This window comes from Camelina sativa, chromosome 12, assembly GCF_030686135.1.
Source record: "Camelina sativa cultivar CO46 ecotype springtype chromosome 12, ASM3068613v1".
NCBI lineage: Eukaryota > Viridiplantae > Streptophyta > Magnoliopsida > Brassicales > Brassicaceae > Camelina > Camelina sativa.
The window spans coordinates 39,544,077-39,568,155 of NC_141891.1; the positions used below are offsets into that span (position 1 = coordinate 39,544,077).

The 24,079-nt window shown below is 37.1% G+C and overlaps 1 protein-coding gene and 2 pseudogenes across 1 annotated transcript; 1 reads left to right on the forward strand and 2 right to left on the reverse strand.

Annotated features, from left to right (window-relative positions):
* The first annotated feature begins 6,816 nt into the window (after nucleotides 1–6,816).
* Nucleotides 6,817–8,676, forward strand: LOC104733962 (phenolic glucoside malonyltransferase 1-like; annotated as a pseudogene).
* A 4,158-nt stretch (nucleotides 8,677–12,834) lies between these two features.
* Nucleotides 12,835–13,860, reverse strand: LOC104733963 (uncharacterized). Its single transcript, XM_010453485.1, has one exon. It carries the CDS (start codon nucleotides 13,858–13,860, stop codon nucleotides 12,835–12,837), a length of 1,026 nt encoding a protein of 341 aa, XP_010451787.1.
* Nucleotides 13,861–14,249: 389 nt separating this feature from the next.
* LOC147933355 (uncharacterized) lies at nucleotides 14,250–15,289 on the reverse strand (annotated as a pseudogene).
* Between the last annotated feature and the right edge of the window lie 8,790 nt (nucleotides 15,290–24,079).

The following is a 24,079-nucleotide window of genomic DNA, read 5'->3' on the forward strand; positions in this document are numbered from 1 at the left end:
AATGCTTTATTGATTATTGTTTCACAAGTACTGAAGCAACTAAGCCTACATATACAAATTGCTCAGACTTGGTGAAGATGGTGTCTTCTCCTCATGACTGGCCGGCTTTCAAGACCTATCTCGACAATATCAAAATGGATATGGAGGAGTTTTCTTCTTTCTCTTTATCTCTTATTTCCAGAAATGCTAATGTAAGTGCGGATTCTTTGGCAAGCCAAGCGCGTACATCTCCACATTGTATTTTGTTTGTAAACTTTTTCCCTTCACATTGGCTCTTATTAGCTGATCTATTTGTTGGAAAAAAATAAAATAAAAATAATAATAATAAGCCACATATCCATGCTTCGGATGATTTAATTCAATTTCTTTGGTCACTGTTGCTTAAAAATATGCTGATCAGATTTCATTAGAATATTTTAATTTTTCCTAAGTACATGAACTTGTATTTCATTACATAATGTTTGATTTCTGATGGACACATCTTTATATACTGATTTATTAGTTTGCTGAGGTAAGACTCATGCTTATAGCTGGTCTAATATCTCGTTGGTTTACGTATGTATACAACTATATTATATATGAGTGTGAATTATAAGAATACATAATCGGTGATTCAAGCTGTACCACTTAAACAGAGTATATTATTGCTTTGTTATTATTGGAGTACATAAACGGAGTATATTATTGCTTTGTTATTTACCGAGATAACTTATACTCGTTTATTTGACTAACTATTGGTATATATATATATATATGCAGTTGAGGCTGGTTTTAGTCGGTGAATCTCTTTGAATGCCGTAGCCGACCTCTCAGTTGATGAGTCGAACTAAAGTTTTGTTCTGTTGCAACATGAGTCAAAGGACAAAGCAATATTCATTGCCAATAATGTCTCCATCTTGTATTTCTAATAACGTCTTCATCGAGATAAGTGTTATTTTTCATATCTTATAGATTAGCATTTAAAGATCAACTCTTCCTAAATCTTTCTATCAATTTAAGAGGAAGAAGAAATATTAGTCACAAATATTTATGAAGAAATATTAGTCATATTTAAATATTTATTTAAATATTAGTCATAAAAATATTTAATCTATTTGTAAATAGAAAGAAATCATAGTTTTTAGAAATTATCATAATTTTATATGAATAGAATCCACCATAGTTTTTGTGCAACTATAATCATTACAAAAAATATTAGCAACAATATTATTTTAAAAAATTTAAGGATTCGGGTTAGCAAAAATTAATACCTGAATTTCATTATATTCAATTTTGTAGATCCACAATTATATGATCAATGATCATCCATGAATTCAACTGGAACAAAAAAAATATGTAATAGGTTACATATAAATAGAATTATAATTTAAATCTATTTGTAAACAGAAAGAAATTCAAGTCTTTAGAAAATTACCATAAATTTGTTATGAACAGAATCCACCATAATTTTTCTGCAACTATAATCATTACAAAAAAATATTAGCAACAATATTATTTTAAAAAATTAAGGAATCAGATTAGCAAAAATTTATATCTGAATTTCTTAGATTCAGTTCTGTAGATCTACAATTATGAGATCATCAATGAATTCAACTGAAAAAAAAAAATATGTATTAGGTTACATATAAAATTTTATTTCAAATTACTAAACTACAAAACAAAATATAGAAAATAATATAACATATATGTTTTAAATGGTGGAGAAACCATAGACAAAATCTATGATGGCTTGATCTTGCTTTCCAAACAACCACTACAAAAAAAAAGCATAAAAATTAGAATCCGATGAATCATATAAAATTGTGAAAAGTTGTCTTTGCTTATTTGCTTGTAGAATAACAAATCATCGAATAAAAATATGATCATGTTTAAGAGAATAAAATTGAATAACAATCACCACTAAAAAAACAAATAAACACAATTATTAATAATACCTTTATCGATTTGATTTTTTTGCTTGCTTCATCAACTTGTTCGTCCAATCTTGTTTTTGATATACAAAAAAACATTCATGGTCTATGGCAGGTACACCTAAAACACATTCAAACAGTACAAAATGAGTAAAATTTTTGATTTGATTCAACATAATATTTAAAAATTATTGTAGCATAAAAATTAATCATGCAAAGCACCAAAGCATATGGATAGTACATCAACATGAAAAAAAATCAAAATCATACGATAGTAAAGTTGATTCATTAGAACCAAAATAATACAAAAGAACAATTATAAACATAATGAATCCGAGTTCTACTGTTTTGGCTGAGCATCTATATATATAGCTTAGAAGGAAAATCGTCATAATTATCTTTACCATTTTAATATTTTTAAAAATAGAAATTTTCTTTAAACGAATATTCATAAGATATTCTAGTGTTTATCTTCCATTTTTTAAAGATAGATATTGCGCAAACATATTAGATTTCCAATTTTGTAAAACAAATTTCGTTTATTGTTTTAATTTTCGTTTTTTTTTAAAAAAAAACTTAGAAAAAGGGTAAAAAGGTCCAGTTTTGAATCTCATTAATGGCAAATTAGTAATCTTAAGTCTGAAGATGAATGTGGTGCGTTTCAGCAACCTAAATAGGTGAAAAAAACTTGTCCGAAAATTTTTAAAGGGCAATTTTCATTAAGGACAAGGGAGGTCATTTTTTGTGAGATTGACTGTTAGCTCTCTCGACTTCTCCTTTAATATATTAGATATATATGTAAATAAGTTTATATATATATGTAAATAAGTTTATAAATATATCATGTTAAGTCATTTTATATCACGATAAATTTAGATTTATGTGATAAAGTCATATTTATTGGGTTAACAATACATATATATATATATATATATATACATATATGTAAATAAGTTTATAAATATATCATGTTAAGTCATTTTCTATCGCGATAAGTTTAGATTTATGTGATTAGTCATATTTATTGGGTTAACAATACATATATATATATATATATATATATATATATACATATATGTAAATAAGTTTATAAATATATCATGTTAAGTCATTTTCTATCGCGATAAGTTTAGATTTATGTGATTAGTCATATTTATTGGGTTAACAATACATATATATACATACATATATGTAAATAAGTTTATAGATATATCATGTTAAATCATTTTATATTGCGATAAGTTTAGATTTATGTGATAAACTCATATTTATTGGGTTAACAATATATATACATATATATACATATATCTAAATAAGTTTATAAATATATCATGTTAAGTTATTTTATATTGCGATAAGTTTAGATTTATGTGATAAACTCATATTTATTGGGTTCACTCATTTATTACATATCATATATACTAACATAACTGTCAGATATTTAGTAAATTCGATTGTAAATTTATATTGTTAACTATTTTATATATGCAGGATATTATGTTAATCAAGTTCACTTTACATGTTTAACATGATAATAGTTATAATAACGAGTTAAGGAAAATGTTAAAGAGATACACATTTATACTCCCTCCGTTTCATAATATAGGATGTTTAGAGGATTATTTTTGTTTCATAATATAGGATGTTTACAACTTTCTAAGCAACTTTTATATTAATTTTATATTTTATATTATGCAGTTTTGGGTATGATTGGTTAAACTTTTTAAAAGTAACTTTTTTTTTTTTGGACCACCAATGATTCTATTCAATCAAACAGAAACATTACAAAGGAGGGGATACAATATCCCATAGTTAAGACAGATACAAATACAAATAAAAGCTTTCCCCAAAGCCATAAAGATAAACAAGAGTAAGGTAGAGATCAATCAAGACTCCATGAGGGCTATGAAACAAGTGCCAAAAAGCACTTGGAGACATGTGGGATCATGGTTGCAGGATCGGACATCTTCAAGAGAATCAAGAGATGACAAGAAGGTCACGGTCAAAGGACACAGTGCCATTGGTAGAAAAGTCAGCGCCAAGTGTGACAACCCGTCCCGTGGACCCCACTAGCCCCCCGCTAGCTGCCCCAACGGACCCCAAGCTGGCCCTGCAGGGCATTGATCCTAACTCCTCACTGGACAAATGGAGATCAATTGGTGACAGCTTGTCCTGTGGGAAGGTTGTTAAAGGGTGGGGACCAGGGTTCGAGGAACGCCTGGCGCACCAATAACCTACTGTGGATTTGGATGAATAGTTCCATTTGCCCAGTGAGAGGTTAGGATCGATGCCCTGCAGGGCCAGCTTTGGGCCTATGGGGGCAAGCTAGCGGGTTGGCTAGTGGGGTCCACGGGACGGGTTGTTACACCAAGGAACTCACTAAAGTGATGAACACTCGCAGGATCATAGCCATGGCAGTGATTTGGGGGCCGATAGCCCGTATGGTGGTGGAGGTGTTGGTGGTTGTTTGCTTAACCAGGTAGAATCTGAAGTAATTCGCGAGAATCATCGAGGGTTGATTAATGGTAGAGAGACTTCGATCATAGCCACAGCCTCGATGATTTGAGTTCAGAACTAGCATGCCATGAAACTTCACGACCTTAGAAGCATTAGTGTTCAAGATAAAAGCTAAATTCAGGAATTTCAAGAAATAAGTGTAGAACCGTAACATAACAGGTATGTCCTCTCTGCCATGGAAATAGTGATCAAGAAGTCTACACAAAGTTAGTAGTCCGTAAGACATTGGTGAAAATGGAGCAGACCTGAGCTTCGGAGGGTAGGGTGGTTGCAAGGAATTGGGTGAAGGAGAGTGCATCAATGAAGTTAAACGCAGGTGCGAGGAAGTGATGTATAATCGTGCTAGAACAGGTGGGTCCTCTCTGCCATGGAAATGGTGATAAAGGGTTCCACACAATGTTAGCATTCGACACAACACAAGGACATAAACGATCGGCCTGAGCTTCAGAGGAGGGTGTGACTGCTGGGAATTAGGAGAGATATGATAACTCCAGATTTGGGGGCCAATAGACAATGTCATGAGCTGAGTAGTAACCAAAGTTCTAACAAGCCCCTTATACTTCCGAGACCGACTAGCTAAATGGATTCTCTGATGCATTCTTCGAACACCGAGGCTAGCCAATCGAGCTAGTACTAATCTATAGAAGAACATAGGGCTATAAAGAGAGAACATGGACATTTGGAGGTTTGGCAAGACTGTTTGGGAGGCCAACAAGCCAAGTTCGGGTCCAAAGCTCATCCGCAGAAATCTGGTGGATAATGTGGATGGCCAAGGGAGATGGGTCGTGCAGCGGCTATCCGGAGAGGAGAAAAGATTCAGCTTCTCTGGTGGGTGTGGCCATAAGTCTGCGAAGTTCTCAAAGTGACATGTCTCTGAAACGATAGTCCAATAGTGGAGGCAAGTCGCAGATCTGAGAGATTCCCCGCCAGTCATCGACATCGACACCCCCTGGGGAGGTTCAGCTGATGTTGCGGACCAGGGTTCTTCAGAAGCGAAGCACAATCCGGATCGAGATAACTGGGGTTGAAGGGACTTTGAAGACGTCGACAGTAGGGTTGGGCGAGGGTATAAGAGGATGGGGTTCGCCGGACTCCACATCCTTCGGTAAGAGAGCGTGGACAAGCCTTCTTCGTCTGGATCTGGGTTAAAAGTCTCGGACTGGTAAAGACTCAAAAGGAGAAAATAAAAGGGAAAGAAAAATTTAACAAAGGAAACTAAGGGGACTATGAAGCAATAGAGAATCGAAACGGTTGAGAAGGTCCGACGCTGGCGAGCCGGAGCTCTACCGGCGTCGGAGAGGAAAGGTGAGCGCGGCGCCTCGAGAATAGTATCAGAGAGAGAAATATTAGGGCAAACTAAGAACCAAAAGTAACTTTTTCTTAATATGTGTGTTTCTACTAAAACATCATATATTTGAAACGGAGGGAGTATTATTTAGAACATGCTAAGTTTTACAGTATATCATATACAACATTAAATATACATTTATATTTTAATTTACCATGATATAAGTTGTTGGTAAATAAAATTGTAACGAACTACAATTTATTAATTTAGCAAAATATATTGCAGTTATCCTAAAGAGATGATTTGTTACCAGAAAATTTTGGTCGAATTGATTTCAAAACTTTGAAAATCCGATTTAAAACAATTGAGATATTTTATTACCAAAAAATTGTAGATGAAGCTGTGGATGCACTAGATCTAATAGGTCCCTTTTGCTCAACTGCGGAAGCTAACCGTAGCCTCCTCGTCACCATCGTCTCTGCGATTTCGCCGCCAGGCCCGCCACCGCCAATGCCAGATTCACTCACAACCATCACGGTTTGATGGTTTCTATCATCAACGCCGGTATCACTTATGTCTTCTCTCACATCATCATCACCGTGGGTTATATATCATCATCATCATAATCTTTTATTTCGCCGTTGCCATCTACAATATTGTTTTTCAGCGATTCATTGAAAATCAGTTTTGTTTTAATTTAATTTTGTTTTGCTGTGAAACATTTGTTGCCGGCAGTTTCTTGGGAAAAAAAAAACAAACTCTTCGTCGGAGAAAGAGGCAAGGACAGAGAAAAGATAAAAAGTTAACAAATTATGAAAAAGAAAGGTGAGGGACAATAACGTCAAATCATTTACACAAATACTGACAGAAACAGTGTTTGTTTGTGTCAGTTAATTATCGTCTTATGGCAGTACAGATTGCTATTACCCTTTTTTTTTTGTTGTCCTTTCTGGTTTTCAAAAACAGAATTTCCTTCTATATTGTTTTGTATTTATTAATTATTATTATCTTCTTAGGTTTTTGAAACAAAATTGAATTCCTCCTATCCATCTTTGTATTTTTCATTGTGATAAAAAATTCCTACCCACAAAAAAATATATATAAGTATCTCACAACACACAATGGTGAGGTGAGCAAAGAAATGGTTTCATCACTTAACATCATCGAGGTGGCACGAGTCACCCCTTCAAACTCCGACTCGTCCGAGTCACTCACTCTCCCACTCACCTTCTTCGAGCTTTTCTGGTTCAAGCTCCATCCAGTCGAACGAGTCATCTTCTATCGACTCACCGAAGCAACTCGACATTTCTTCGACTCAGTCATCGTCCCCAACCTCAAAACCTCTCTCTTCTCGTCCCTCTCTCACTATCTCCCCCTCACCGGTAAACTCGTTTAGGAACAGCTTGACCCGAAACCAAGCATCGTCTACACTCCAAAGGACGCCGTTTCATTCACCATCACCGAGTCAAACGCCGATTTCTCACGTTTAAGCGGCAACGAACCATACCTGACCACCGAGCTATATCCAGTGCCGGCCCGACATTAACAAGTGCCCTACGCAAATAAAAAATAAAAAATGCCCTTTTTGTGCTTTAGTTGATTTAAAATTTGATGTTTTCAACAGAAGCCCACAATTTTAAAGGCTTTTCACATATCTAACAAAAACAAAAAGCCTTTTACATATAAGTATTTAGCTCTTATACATATCTCATCCCCAAAAAAAGGTTTTATTGTTTAAAAGATTTATATGTAAAAAGGCCTTCAAAATTAGAGGCCCGAATCCTTAGCTTCAGTGGCTTTCCCTATGGGCCGGGTCTGGCTATACCCGTTCATCCCCAGAATACGTGTCTCTGATGACTCAGCCTCCGTCGTGTCGTTTCAAGTCACGTTATTTCCAAACCAAGGGTTTTGCATCGGCGTAAAAGCACACCATGCCGTTTTAGATGGAAAAACAACAACCATGTTTCTCAAATCTTGGGCGCACGCATGTAAAAATCAAGATTCTTCTCTACCGGAGGATCTAATCCCAAATTATGATCGTACGGTGATAAGAAGCCCGACGGATATGGATACAGAGGTCTTGAACATTTGGCACTCAAGAGCCAAAATGCTCACCGGCGGTAAAGAACCAGAAAATCCCAAGAGTTTAAAGCTCATGTGGTCGCCGGAGATCGGTCCCGACGTCATCCCATACACTCTCAATCTCACTAAAGAAGATATTCAAAAGCTCAGAAAAAACTTAAGAGAGAATCCTCTGTTTCATCATCACCAAAGGAGCTTCGCTTATCGACGTTTGTAACTGTTTACTCATATGTTTTGACGTGTATGATCAAAGCTCGGGGAGGTGATCCGAATAGACCGGTGGGGTACGTATTCGCGGTGGATTTTCGAGGTATCATGGATCCACCGGTGCCGTCGAGTTATTTCGGCAATTGTGTCGCTTCTTCTTTTAAGATGCCGTTAAAGGCAGAGACTTTTATGAGTGAAGAAGGGTTTTTAGCAGCTGCGAGAATGGTTAGTGATTCGGTTGAGGCATTGGATGAGAGTATAGTATGGAAGTTCCCAGAGCTTTTAAGGTCATTAATGACTCTTCCACAAGGAGCACAGGTTCTGACTGTTGCGGGATCCACCCGGTTTGGAGTATACGGGTTGGATTTCGGGTGGGGCAAACCAGAGAAAGTGGTGGTTGTGTCGATTGATCAAGGCGAAGCGATTTCGTTGGCGGAGAGTAGAGATGGAAATGGCGGTGTGGAGGTTGGCTTCTCGCTCAAGAAACATGAAATGGCTGTTCTCATTGATATGCTTCATAACGGCCTCAAAGATTAAATCATTTTTCTTCGTCCACAAGAATAAAGCAATCCAATCACATGTTTAATTTATTCGTTGTTTTTGTTTCCGTCTGTGTTTTTATAATCCAGAAGGCGGGCAGCCCCGGCTCAAAAAATTTTAGAGCCCTAGGGCAAAAAATTTTTTAGCCCTTTAACAGATGTATAGAAAAATGTTGATATTTTCAATTTCATTTAGAATAAAACTTAATTGTTTGTACCATAATTAACATGCATTTTTTTCAAAAAAGCTTTTGTTTCTCCAACTTTATAAACTTTGAGATCAAGCGTTTTACACAAAAAAAAATCAAAAACAATCATAATACAGGATATGAAATCAGGTTGAGATTTTATCTGTTTCACAAACCTCCTGTAACCAAAAGGGGTAGCCTTGAGCTACGTATGATTGTGATCGATCATCCCGGGTGACACTTCTTGCTATAAGTGAGGCTCCGAGGTTAGCCTTCCTTTCTTCCACTACTACCTTCCAAGCTGTAATAGGAGCTAAAGCCTGAAATAAGAGTTTTGATTGCGCCTTGAAGTTAGGCCAGGCAGCAGGATGTAAAATAGCACCTACTAAATCCTTTGATTCTGTTTCAAAAACCACTCTCCAAACCCCTAAACTCTTTATACTTTCCAAAGTCCAAAGGATGCTTCGAAGCTCTGCATCGTCCTTTGAAAATATACCGGCAAGGGAGATTCTGCTATGCAGAAGGACTGTTCCTTCCGAGTTTCTCAAAACCCATGCTGCACCACTTGTTTCTTTTTCTCTATCCCAAGAAGAGCCTATATTGCATTTTAGCCAAGGTTTTTGATAACAGAATTTTCACCCAGGGTATCAATTCCCTATGCAATTGTAGTACAGAGGGTTATCAATCCAAATGGTTGTTATGCTAGCAGATAAGATATGATCAGAAGCAAGCAAGTCAAGCCAAGCAATAGTTGGGGTTTAATCTAACAATCCTAAAATAAGCAAAAGGAAATAAAAGGCAAGAACCATACGACGTAAGTACTCGATGCAAGCATTCGAGTACATGATCGGGTAGAGTGATCAGATCAAGAAGTCTAGGATGAACAGCTCGAAGTGTACACGAAGCTGGTGATCGAGTACCAGTTTGGGTAAGGGATCGAGTTATAGAATGAATTTAAACAATTGATATAAGAAAGTTCCTAAGGATGGGGTAATCGACTCATAAGTGTTCCTGACCAGTATGGATGTCCTACATGCCTCAAGCAAATATTCCCTAAACAATGAATCTCTAAAATCTTGTTAAAACACTCTCGTGTAGAAACAATCAACCTTGGTCACTCGCCTACCCAACTCTCGTTGTAGAAACATGACCAAGTAGGCAATACAAACCGATTCATTATTGTCAATAAACTCCTTACACATCTAATCTCTTAGGCTTAGTGAGTAAATCTCTAGCATTGATTGATTCAAGCATTTCAACAATATCTTTCGATGGCAAAACACCCTAGATCTAATCTCAACCTCCTGGTCTGAAAATAGCACTAAGAACACCAATCTAGAAAGGAATTTCTATAAAATAAACAATCAAACTAAGACATCCTAATCGATCAAGAACACATATTTGTCTATCCCATCCCTAGAAACTTTATTTCACTACTCAGATCTCATTGCAGAAAACATCAAAACACAAACAAACAAAAATTGCATTGTATTGAAAATAGAAATAGAGTAGAAGAGTACATAATCGAAAACTAAGAAGAATAGCAAAAGAAATGAAAACAAAGTGGAAAAAGTGTTTGAGTTGCTCAAAATCTCTCTCAGAAGCTCTGGCTCTCTGTGTTGAGTGTATGCGGCGTGCTAGGGCGAGAAGAAGAAGAGGGGGGGGGGTTTATATATGGAAACCCTTTTAACCTTGCTTCCCAGTCCTGCCCGAGGGTCTGCTCGATGGGGTGCAAGAGGATTAGGTCGGGTTGTTTCTCGGGTAGGTCTTCAGGTTGTTCTTCCTGCTCTTGGATCCTCTTCAATCGGGTTGAGGTTCAGACTGTTCTTCCTGCTCAATAGCTCCTTCGGGTACATGCTCTGATTTGACCTTGTTTTCTCCCATTTTAGGCTCTAAAGCACCTGTTTTCATCCAAAATGCACAAATGCAAGAATGCAACACCCTAAATGGCCTAAATGCAAATTCCTACAGATAATGACCTAAAAATGCTAAGGTTAGGGTATATATAATGCAAAATATGGACAAAAAAAAGTGTCTAAAACATGTAAATTAGAGAGTTATCTGTTTTTCAGGGGGTCTCCAGTATTTGGAAGGTTCTTCTGGTATTACAGGGATCTTTAAGTTTTTGGTAAGCTCCAAAACCAAGTGAATATTTTGGTAGATAGAGTTCTGGTCAAACCCATTTTCCGGAAGAGGAAAACCTGAAAGAGCCCACACTTGTCTAGCCAATGAACACGCAAAAAGAAGGTGATTAATTGATTCACCTTCCACCCGACAAGTCTGACATCGAGGATCCATTTTCATGCCTCTAGAGTTGAGCCGCTCAGCCACAGGGAGGGCCCCACTTACTGCCTTCCATAGAAAGATTTTTATTTTGGAGGGTGCTAGCAGCTTCCAGATCCTGTCTTTAATTCCATTTAAAGAGGTTGCATTGTGGCTAAGAGGACCTGATCTTCGTTATACACTTGACACGCCAGCCAATATCATGATCTGACACTATAATCACCAGACTTGTTATGTCTCCAAACTAGGAAGTCTGGAGAGGATGTTACTGGTTTAGTTGACCGAATCAGCTGCACATCTCTGGGGAAAAAATTTTCATGTAGACCTTCGATGTCCCAATCATTGGTGACTGAATCTATCAAATCCAGCACTTTTAGCTCCAAGTCGACCAAGATGTTCTTCATGAATGGGGCTCGCATTCGATCATCCTCTAGCCATAGAGTGGTCCAAACATTTAAGGAGGATCCATTTCCCACTCTTTGCTTGAGTCCTTTTTCTAACAGTTCTCTCCAAAAGAGGATACTCCTCCAAGCAAAGGATGGTGTGCTACCACAATCCGCTACTAGGAATTCATTATCCTTGAAATACCTGCTTTTCATTAGTCGAGAGAAAAAGGAGTCCGAGAATTGGATTAATCTCCAAGCTTGTTTTGCTAACAGCGCTTGGTTAAACAGTTCAATGTCTTTAAACCCCAAACCTCCTTGATCCTTGGCCAAACACAATATTTCCCAAGCAATCCAGTGAATTTTCCTTTTATTCTCGACAGAACTCCACATAAAGAAGACATTGCACTTGAGAGAGACTCACATGTAGCTTTTAGAAGCTTAAAACACGACATAGAAAAGACTGGCATTGCCATGGCAACTGTCTTCAGAAGGATCTCTTTGCCACCTTGCGATAATGTTCTTGCAAACCAACCCGAGAATCTACTCTTAAGCTTTTCGTGGATGTATTCTAGCATCTCCTTCTTTGAACCGCTGAAAATTTTTGGGAGACCAAGATATGTACCAGCACCTCCTTCTTTTGTGATACCAAGGGATGCTTTGACTGTAATCTTGACATCTTCCTCCACCTTGTTTCCAAAAGTAATGGAAGATTTGTCTTGATTGATGACTTGTCATGTGGCTTCTCCGTAAATCTTCAAAATGTCTTTCATTACTCCGCATTGATCCTCATCCGCTTTACAGACAAAAAGAGTATCATCTGCAAAGAGCAAATGATGAATGGAAGGACCACCATTAGAGAAACTCATTTCAGTTAATTGTCCATTGAGTTCTGCTTGATTCAGTAGGTGAGTGAGATCTTCAAAGCAAAGGACAAACAAAAAGGGAGAGAGAGGATCTCCTTGTCTCAAACCACGTTGAGGCACCACCAGTCCATGAGGGTGGCCATTAATTAGAACCGAGTAAATGACTGTGGTGACACATTTCATTACCAAATCAACCCAGTCATCATTGAAACCGAGAGCAAGCAGGATGCTGAATATAACTCCATTCGACTCTGTCAAAGATTTGGACATGTCTGTTTTGATTGCCATATACTCCTTTGATATCGAATTATGCGTTCCTAGCCCATGGACCACTTCATGTGCTATCAGAATATTATCTGATATTAGTCTATCCTCCACAAAAGCAGACTGATTAGGTGATACCAAAGTTGAAAGGAGAGGTTTCAGTCTTGATAGTAAAATCTTGGAGATGGATTTGTACATCACGGAGCAGAGACTTATAGATCTTAAATCTGACATGAGAACCGAGTCCAGCTTTTTTGGAATTAGAGAAATGTGGGTGAAGTTCCACTCTTTCTGAAATTCACCTTTCTCAAAAAAATTGAGGATCTCTAAGGTTAACTGGGGACCAACTATGTCCCAGTATTGTTGGAAAAAGAGACCCATCATCAGCCCCTGGTGCACTGGAAGCTCTAACCGTGAAAACTGCCAGTCTAACCTCTTCTCTTGTTACTTTTGTTAAAAGGATGTCATTCATTTCCAAGGTAACCCTGGGGGTGAAATTCTCAAAAAGATCAGATGGGTTGGCCGGGTACGAGGTGGTGAATAGCTTCTGGAAATAAGACACTGCTATATCTCCTTTTGAAGCTTTAGCCGAGTGAACTTTCCCATTGGAATCCATCAGTTTATCCACTTCATTCATGTTCCTGTCAGCTTTGACTGAAGCGTGAAAGTATTTGGTGTTTTTGTCACCAGAATTATGCCACTTTCTTCTACACTTCTTTGTCCAAAAGCTGTCTTCTTCCATGTGAGCTAACACCAGTTCTTTCTGCAGATTTGCCATGCAAGAAAAGGATGGATACCTGGCCGCATGTTCTACTTCAATATTTCCTTGGATCTGGTTGATTTTCTCTTTTGCATTCGTATTATTGGCTCTTTTCCAATTACTCAAGGCTTCCCTGCATCTTCGTAATCGTTCAGATACCGATTGACCGAAGGACGAAGAGGAAGGATACCAAGCTTGTTGAACTGATTCTAAAACCAGAGGTTGATGTAACATTCTCTTGTCAAACCGGAATGATCCTCTGTAAGAGTCTTGAGATGAGAAAAGCTTCAATAAGACTGGCCGGTGATCTGAGCCTTTTTTCTCAAGGAATTTTTGGTTAGAAGCTGGGAAGGTGTTAAACCAATCATTATTTCCGAAACAGCTATCAAGTTTGCATTGGATCCAAAGATAACCTCTTCTACCACCCCATGTGAAGTTGTTACCGGAACTAGGCAATTCTGTCATACTACTTGCCTGTAGCATATTAGAGAAATCCACAAAGGAATTTTCACTTCTTCTGGGTCCTCCTAGCTTTTCACCATTGTGAAGTATCTCGTTAAAATCTCCCAACATACACTAGTTAGTCTTCCTTTGCAACCCAATTCTCATTATCTTCTCCCATACTAGATGTCTGAGATCATTTCTTGGATTCCCGTATATACACGAAACATTGATCAATGTCTGAGATCATTTCTTGGTTACTTCAAGATCCATGATATTCTTATCAACAAAAAGAAAATCAATGTTCGTGCTCTTTTTCCAAAATAAAGCCAAGCTACCACATCTGCCCACATGATCATAACCTAACCATACTTGAATATCTATAAGAACATTCCTAATATTCATAGTCTCCATTAAGAACAAAATCTCAAGGAAATGTTTCTTACGCATCTCCATAAGACGTTGAACTGTCAAGTCCTGAGGCCGCCTCAATCCTTGGCAGTTCCAGCTTATCATGCTCATTAGATACTGGACAGTCCCTCATTTGGGACCACCTCGGGTTTTTTGCGCTTTGCGACTTTGTTTGAAACTTCTTTCCCCTCAACTCCTTTCCTCTTCACTGAAATATCTTCCTTCATCTTGTTAGCCTTCTGTAGATCAGATGACTCATTAGAATCCACTTTATGTTGAGATCTTTTGCTGATGTGGGGTCTTCTTCAAGGCTTTGCTTTATTTTGTGTTGTCTCGGATGTACCCGGTTCAAAGAACCCCGGTACATATTCTGTTGAACAACACCTAGCTGAAGAAGATGAATCTGAGTATAGAACCAGTGCAGGCTGAGTTTCTCCCGCGGAAACTATCCTTTCTTGCATCATAGAGTGATCAGTGTTGACTGCATTATGAGTGGAGATAATAGGGGCATTCGTAGAATCATAGTTGAACACCAAGCCCTAACCTCTGTTGAAATCAGAAGAGATAATAGGTGCTGGCTCCATTCTCAGGATAGTCTTTTGAGAAATTGGATCGCTTTCCGCCTCTGCAACTGTTTTTTAACTCTCTCAGTTCTGATTTTCTTGTCTTCACCCTCATAACCAACAAGAATATTTTGCCGCATACCTTCCAATTGAACTGGATCAATACGAGGACGATCAAGAGTTGGATGAGTTCCTACCTGGTCTTCTCTAAGGACTCCAAACAAGATAACCCCTTCCTTTAGTACTTGCTGAATGGGAGCCTTTTCCACCTTTCTCCCCGATTTTTCCTCTATCAATCTATCTTCTGACTATTTTATAAGGATTGGACACGCTTCTAATTCATGGGTTAGCCGCTGACAGTGGAAACAACGCTTCTGAACCTTTTCATAGTGAAACCAAATTGTAGTGGATAGGCCATTCTTCATGTTGATGACTTTCGATTCACGGAGGGGCCTTAAGACATCAAATTTGATTTTTACCCGAAAAAATCCTTGACTTTGGGGCTTGTCTGGATCAAAGACTACTTCCAATACCTGTCCAACAAGTTCACCCAACAACGTAATCGCTTCCTTGGTGTAGTAGTTCATTGGAATATTACGAATTTGGACCCATATCTGGATGAATTGAAGGGAATTAGGAGGAGGAATCTCTGACCATCTTTTGATTGCTATTGCCTAATCGTTGAAGGAGTGAACTCCTTTCTCCAGAATTTCTATAAGATCATGTTTAGTTCTGAAGATGAACTGAAATCTCTCTCTAGAGAGAGCAACTCCTCTGATACAGTCGGGCTTTTGCCACTTCCTTGGCATGTTCATGATCAGCTGAGACATAATTTGGTGAGCAGGATTTAAAAGACGCCCAATAACACTTAGATGATTTCTTTCACAACTGCTGTATTGGGGTAGATCCGGCATTTTGAACGGAGCATCTTCATCGTCAAGAGACATAGCCATCAAGGCTCGGTCCATAGCAGCCGACATCAGGAAATCTGGAAAGAACCTGGTTTAGAGAATTTGCTACAGTAAAGATGAGAAAAGAGGTAGAAACCCTAATTTCGATCTCTAATTCGAGCAAAAAAGTAGGTTAAAGGACTAAAAAGTGCGATATGTCTTGTAACCACTTATTTTTCTCCCAACTTGCTCTATCTTCTAAAGATTGGAATACTCTAACATAAGAAGAGAGTCTTAAGCCCAAAAAAGGAAAACTTTTTAATTTTTTAAAATCTCACAACACTCAATTCATTGCTTTTGTTTCTCTAACAAATATACTATTTTGTGGGCTTATTCTTATTTTTTTTTAAAAAATGGACCCTTTTTACAAAAATTTGTTTTGCAAATGTTGATGGTCCCCTGGGCCACTACCCTTCTGCCCTACCCATTTGAGTCGGGCCTGAAGGCGGGTTTCGCCCAACGGCTTCGGAACCATCTTTTTATTGGTCACAAAGCTAGTAGTTCCAAAATATTCTTTGCATATCCGTACCGTAAGTTTTATTGGATAAAATAATTTATTTCAGCAAAAGTTAACGGTTATGTTAACACCGTTACGGTTTTGCGCACAAAATTAAAAGCGAAGGTACTAAATTCAAATTATTGTTTAGTGAAGGTATGTTTTTGCACAGTAATATAGTTCATGTAAGAATTCAACATAGTCCAATAATAAGGGTATGTAAAAGCCGGTTTTTCTGTTTTACTCTTTATTAATATATTTTATAATTTTTTAACAGTTAAAACATTAAAACAACATGGATAGAACTGGAATATTCACCAAACATTTACATTAAAATTTTAAAATGATAACTATTATAAAACAAAATTTAGATCCTAAAACGACAACTAAATTGAAACGGAGAAAGTACTTTTTTACAACTCCATCGTCGCCCCCTATCTTTTCATAAGTGAGCATCGTTTTTTTCCTTTCCTTTTCGGTTCTTATTCAATCAATTATTTTATTTTAGTTCTTTTGCTTTTGGGATCAATAATACAAGTTTTTATTTCTGGTTGAAGACTGGGCGACCAAGGCCTCCCATGTTTTGTTAAAATATCAAAATGAACTACAAACAGACTCGTTGAGAGCGTGAAAGCTCAAGAAGATCATCCCCTGAAAATGGTGCTACTACATACAGAACAACAACAAAAGTATGAAAACCTATCGGTAACGAGAACGTATAGTTAGCTAATCTATCGGCAAGAGAATTAGCTTCCATATACATGTGAGAGATACAGACTAAATTGTTTCTTAAAATAAAGCCATGACACAACCTTACCATTAAAGACAGCGGTTGATACTCACTAATCCCTATCGTTAAAAAGCCCGCCAACATTTCCGAGTCAATCTTCAAAGCTACCCGGGTTGCTTGCTGCTCCCAAGGCAACACAAACCGTAGTAAACACCCCACAGTTCAGCCAAAGGAGCGGAGCAGCGCCCAATAATCAGTGCAAAGCTACCCTGCCACTCACCTATCTCATTACGTAGAACCCCTCCTGTAGTAGCTAATCATGGATTACCATGAGAGACCCATCTGTATTTACTTTCAACCAACCATGTTATGGTGGCACCCAAGCTATCATTCGTTCTACCCGACCTGACATTACACTACCCTCCGCACAACTCTGATTTTTCATGGCCACTTCCAAAGCTAGATCTGTGAGAAATCTGACTCTATCTCTGCTTTTATCTCTCTCTCTCTCCAAAGAATTTCCACACCGCCACTTCCAACCCAACCTGCTGTCTTTGCAAAGGTAATTGACCATCGACAGGCCCCTCTGGTCACTCCGTCTCCCAAATTATTATAATGCCATTCCAGAAACGACTGAGCAAAAAACACATTCCTCTTTCGTATTGGGATCAGTCGCAACCACACACCCGACGCCGACATAGTTGGACAGTCGCGCAGAACATGCAGATTAGTCTACACTCCACCATTACAAACCGTACAAACATTTGAATCACATAAATGTTTGTGTTGTCTTTCATCATTCACCATAATCGAGAATATTGGAAATTTGTGTTCACGTTTTTGGTGTACGGTTCTTAATCGAGAGTGTTGAAATTTGTTTTCACGCTTTTTGAAATTTGTTGAAATCACATTCGATTATGTGTCATTCTAGTTATTTTAGCAAAGAGTTGCGTCAAACTCGATAATTTTCAATATAAACAAACTTTGAAAAATTATTGCAAAGTCTCCAGACGTAGCAAATTGGTCATCAATTATGGGTGGGTCCACGGACCGGAAATGGATATGAGATCCACTAAAAAAATGGGTCCATATGACGAGAATAGACATGGAGTCCAATAAAAAGTGGCGCGACGCGTAGTTGTTTATTTGACTACCTTATAATATTTTAAAGCCAAAACATCTATTTACAAAAAAAACAATTATGGCTTAATTTAATAACTTGACCAGATATTTGACAGCCATAATCTCATCCTATAGATAGTCACTAATCAAAATAATTTTGGCCGTTAAATTATTTTTATTTCTCGAAAGTGTTGCTTTTAGATTTTCTATTTTTAGTTAATCATATCTAAAGACTTTACTCTTTTTGACCACTCATGACAGTCATGTGTAATCTTCTTCGCTCAATGTTGATAAATTCTTTTAAGGGGATTGTATACTTTTCGAGTGGTTTTCAGTATCTGGTTTCAACTTTCTGATCATAATATCTCTTTATTTCATACTCATATATATATATTTATTTTTCAGTTTGATTTTCTCAAAATTGGTGTAAACATCGTTTGAATTCGGTGGTGTTAAGATGAAAATTTCACATGATCACCAATGAAGATTTCATCTTAAATGAAGCCCACATAAGTCTTGTTACTAGTGATGCATCTTATATACCGTTTAACAAATTCAAAACTGTTTATTTGGTTGAATACACTTTCTCCATTCAATTCAAAAGCATAAACTTATGTTGGGGAAAAAGAACAATACTTGGGTGGTGTTGTGGTGAACCCTTCGATTCAACCTCTTGTACCATGTCAAATTACATTTAAACAAAAGGTAAACTTATAAAAATAAAACATATTAAAAAGTAAGATCATTGACAAAAATATTAGTTTTGTTAAATCTTAATCAGCACATAATCTCGTTTAACTGTAAAATATAAACTCTAATTACCAACATATAACCTTATCAAATCAAAACCCAATTTTATGTCGATAATTTCAAAATTTTATTTTATTTACTTTTATTAGGTGGCAGATTCATATTGGCTAAAAAAAGATGATATATATATATATATATAAAAGGAGAAAAGACTGGCAGTGCAGTCCCAAGAAGTATTGGACCAAGCCCACCAAAAATCGAAACTCTAAAGACTAACCAATTGACCTAACTCCAGTGGTTCCGAAACCCGGCAACGGAGGATCGCACCAGAAGAAGGTATCTGATTCTTCAGACTAGCAAAGGAGGTGGAGGTGGAGTCAATGGATGCACTTAGAGGAAGGATGTCCCAGAAGTCAAAGAATTGACCTAGAAGGAGAGAGGCGGATGAAGGCGTTGACAGGAGGAGGAGAACGGCGGATCAGGAGAGAAAGGCTCTAAAAAAGAATGTTGAGGAGGTCTTAGGCCCGGACTCAGACTGAGGATCAAGAACAAATGGGCAAACATCGAAGGAATATCCGGGAAACCCACAAGAAAAAGAGGTGAATGGAGGTGACGAGACACCATGAGACAAGCCGTAGAGCAAAGAGGTGGATGGAGGAGACGGAACACGACGAGAGGAACAACTCGAAGGAATTACCTCAACCAGTTCCAGTGTGGAAACAAGGCGGATGCTTCAGATAAGACAACACCAGAAGCAGCCGCCAAAGAAAGGAGATTGGCTAAGGCGGAAGGAGAAGACAAGCTACGGCGGAATTTAGACTGGAGTGGAAATCTGAAGTGCGGTTTGAACAAAGCCTTGAAACGAGACAAATTTAGATATGTCGGAAGAGAAACAGAACAGCAAATCGACGGCAAGTTCTAACGCTGGCGAGTTCTAGCTACATTGGCGCTGGAGAGCAGTCGCTCTCTTGTCAACTCGGCAATGACGGCTAGGGCAAACTTTATCGAGGAGAGAGAAGAGAGCTTTTTTAAAGTTTCAAAAATTATTGATTATCCTTCCTCTCTTGTGGTTTACTTATCATGTGTATCACATAATTTTTTTTGGGAAAAATGTCATTAAAATCCCCAAGTTAGCATTTTCGTTGATTTAAAGCACGAACTCTAGATTTGGAGGTAAAAAAACCAATCTTTTGTTGACTTCCAAATAATTCGCAAACTCTTGTTGACTTGGCCATTTTGAAGCACAAGGTAATGTGGCCAAACAGAAAATTAGACGAGGTTAATTATCTGTTAACAAGATCCGTTAATAGCAAAACGATGTTGTTTATAACACCCAAACCCCCTCCCCCCAATTGAGTAATCGATAATCGATAATCTCTTTTCTTCTTCGATTTCTCTCTTCTTCTTCGAGTTCAACATATGAGTTCTAGCTCCGAGACATCGGTGGTAGCTTCGTTTGACCGTGGAGTGCCATCAAAGTGTGTTTGTGGAGCCGGAGTCATCAGTTGAATTCGAAGAAGAAGATCTAATCGAAGAAGAAAGGAGGAATCTCAAATTAGGGTTTGTGATTTGGGAATTTTGGGAGGAATTGATAATCGGGTTTGATTTGAGGATGTAATTAAAGAAGAAAACGACGTCGTTTTACCAAATAACGGATCTCGTTAACGCCTAATTAACCCCATTTAATATCTCTGTCTGGCCAGTTAATGTTGTGCTTCAAACGGCGAAGTCAACAAGACTTCATGATTTAAATAGAAGTCAAGAAAAAAATAAGAATTTTTTTCAACAAATGAAGACTTCGTGATTTAAATTAACGAAAATGCTAACTTGGGGATTTTAATGACATTTTCCCCAAATTTTTTAATGTTAAAACAAGATGCATTTATAAGAATTATAAGTTGAGGGTGTTCGCTGCCCTAGAAATGAAACTATTTTATAGAAATATCATACGAGCAGTTTAAAAAATATATATACATTTTTGGTGTGGCGCTAATAATTGTTAATATATACTTTCTATATATACAATTTAAAATCAATATATCAGTGTAATACTTTGATTACCTATATATTAATTGAGAAGCACTTTGGTCAAAAAAAAAATTGATGTGTCAGTATTAGAGAGCTTCAAAGTTAGTTTGAGTTTTAACCTTTAACTTACTACATTTTTTACATTACTTTACCATTACGATGACTTAATCCCATATAATTTTTTATTAAATTATGCAAATCACAAAAATAATTTAATTTTAATAACATCCTCCTCCGTTAGATTAATATATATGTCATAATATATATATATATAAATAATTTAATTAGTTATTATTATGACACGTATTTTTCATTATCAATATCATTACATTTGTAATTCAATTTTCTATATTTAAATATTTATTTTGACAAGGCTGAAAAAATCACTTGGGCTTTTTTAGTTGGCTAAATGTTGAAGGGGGGGGGGGTTTGGGAAATTGTCATAAATACCACTAAAATAGGTTTTTATTCCAAAAATACCACAATTTAGTTTTTTTTTCCAAAAGTACCACTAAAATGTATTTTTTTCCAAAAATACCACATAATTGAACTAAAGTTCTAATACTAAAAACTAATTCCTAAATTATAAATACTAAACCCTACACCTAAAAACTGTATCCTAAAACTAAATTTGTCAACCCAAACATAAAAAAAAATAATTCTACATCCTTAAATTTCAATTTTTTTTGTTTGTGGTAATTTTGGAAAAAAAAAACTTTTGTGTTATTTTTGGAAAAAAACTAAAATGTGGTATTTTTGGAAAAAAACTCTTTTAGTGGTATTTAAAGGAATTTCTCTTTTTTTTTTTGAAAGAACATATCTCATTCAAATAATCTATACTATGAAAGTTGCTCAACTCTCTCCATCATTCTGCCACATTAGCACTTGAAGAGATGCCATGTAGATAATCAAAATGTAATTGAAAAAATGGTCTATTTCAATCCAGACCATTGTCTTTTCATCTTCATCATTTCACCCATTTTATTATCGTTAATGTCACTCCTTAGTAAAATCACAATAAATCAGAAAAAACATTTAATGTTTTCATTTTCTCATCTTCACAATCATAGGGACATCACTTATAAAACTTGAGAAATGCTAATTTATCAAATAAGAATACAAAGACTACGAAAACTAGAAGCATTGTCAATAGTTAGGAATTGGGTTTTTGGTTTCAAAAAGTTAAAAGCAAGATGCTTATGATATTGGTTGTGGCAGAGAAAGAAACAACGGATTGGGAATTGGCGAATGAGGACAAGAGAAGATGATTTTGAAACTCCAGCTCACATAGGCACTAGATGCGTATTCAATATATCTCCTCTCATATTAATACTTTCAAGGTTAGAAAGTCTCAACTGTGTGCTCCTAATACAAACTTTTGTGTGAATCATATCGACTTGGTCACAAACCTCAATATAACTTTTATTCTCTTTTTTGTTTGTTTATGTGAAAATGAGAATCACACACAATGTGTTTGATCCATATATTGAGTAGTAAATCACTTTTTTATGCATTGGCCATCTTTGCCTCTCTCAGATGTTGTTTCTTTTGATGTTTATTAAATTCCGATTAACCGGAAAAGATGAAGAACGACCGGAGGAGAGAAAAGGTGAGAAACACCATTTTATTAATCTGATCCAAAAGTTTATTACAAGACGTTAATCTGATTAATGCTAATACACGAGCTTATAAGCTCAACACTAAACCAGAATCTAATCTTGGTTAACTGAATTAACCGGTTCAAATCATAAACCATCCATCCTAATACACCCCCCTCAAGTGTTTAGCTTCGAACTGTCTGGTTAGGAAGATAAAAACTTGATAGTGACATGAGCTTGAGGAGATGATGGAAAGGACCTGGTTGAAGCGGCTTCGTGAGTATGTCAGCGTGTTGGTTCTCGGTTGGAACATGTAATGTTAGTATAGTACCTGCTTTCACCTGATCACGAACGGTGTGGCAATCAAATTCGATGTGTTTGGTGCGTTCATGAAATACCATGTTCATAGAAATGTGAAGAGCAGACTTGTTATCGCAGAACAACTTCGCATGACATGTAACTTTGATGCGTAAATCCTTGAGAAGTTGTTGTAGCCATATGATTTCACAAGTTTCATGTGCCATAGCTCGATATTCAGACTCTGTACTACTCTGGCTTGTAACAGCTTGCTTCTTTGACTTCCAAGAGATAAGAGAAGTACCAAGGTAGATACAATAGCCTGTAATTGAACGCCTAGTATCCTTGCAAGTACCTCAGTCAGCATCTGCAAAACCAAATAAGCACAACTCCGTATCTGCAGAATACATCAGTCCTTGAACCGGATTAGCTTTGATATAGCGTAGAACTTTATGTGCAGCCTGCAGACGTACATCAGTAGGAGCGGATATGAACTGACTCAGTTGGTGTACTGCAAAAGTAATGTCAGGCCTTGTGATTGTTAAATATAACAATCGACCTACAAGTTCTCTATAAGCTTTCAGACTCGGAAGAAGAGTGCCCATATCTTTAGTGAGATGCAGATTAGGATCCATAGGAACAGAACTCGGTTTGCAATCCAGGAATCCAGCATCAGTTAACAAATTTTGGGCATACTTTCTCTGACAAACAGAGATTCCCTTCTCAGATCTAGCTATCTCCAAGCCTAAAAAGAACCTTGTCGGACCTAAGTCTTTAATCTTGAATTCAGACTTTAAAAGATCCTTTAATTCCTCTACTGCCTTGTCATTGTCACTTGCTATCATGATGTCATCTACGTAGACAAGAACAGCAACAAAGACACCAGATTCTTCTTTGACAAATAGTGTATTATCAGCGGGGGACTGGATATAGTTGGCACCAAGTAAGACAGAGGAGAGACGTTTGTACCATTGTCGAGAGGCTTGTTTAAGTCCAGATAAGGACTTAAGTAGACGGCATACTGGATTGGGAGGCAACGTAGTGTTTGGAGGAGGTGTGTAACCGAGAGGCAAACACAAGTAAATCTCCTCTTCAAGATCACCATGTAGGAAAACATTCGATACATCCATTTGCGTGAGGCTCCAACCCTGTTTAGCAGCAAGACCAAGTATAAACTTCACACTAGTCAACTTGGCCACAGGTGAGAAAGTATCCAAATAATCGACTCCTTCTTGTTGAATAAAACCCTGTGCCACCAAACGAGCCTTGTATCGCTCCACCATGCCATCAGAATTGTATTTTATGGTGAAGATCCATTTGCAGCCCACAACATTCTTACCCTCAGGTAGTGTTTCAACTTCAAAAGTATTGTTCAGTTCAAGAGCCTGTAACTCTTCATTAGCTGT

What these genes read in the sequence shown, in the direction of transcription:
- LOC104733963 (XM_010453485.1), bottom strand. Translation starts at nt 13,860, where the DNA reads ATGTTGGGAGATTTTAACGAGATACTTCACAATGGTGAAAAGCTAGGA.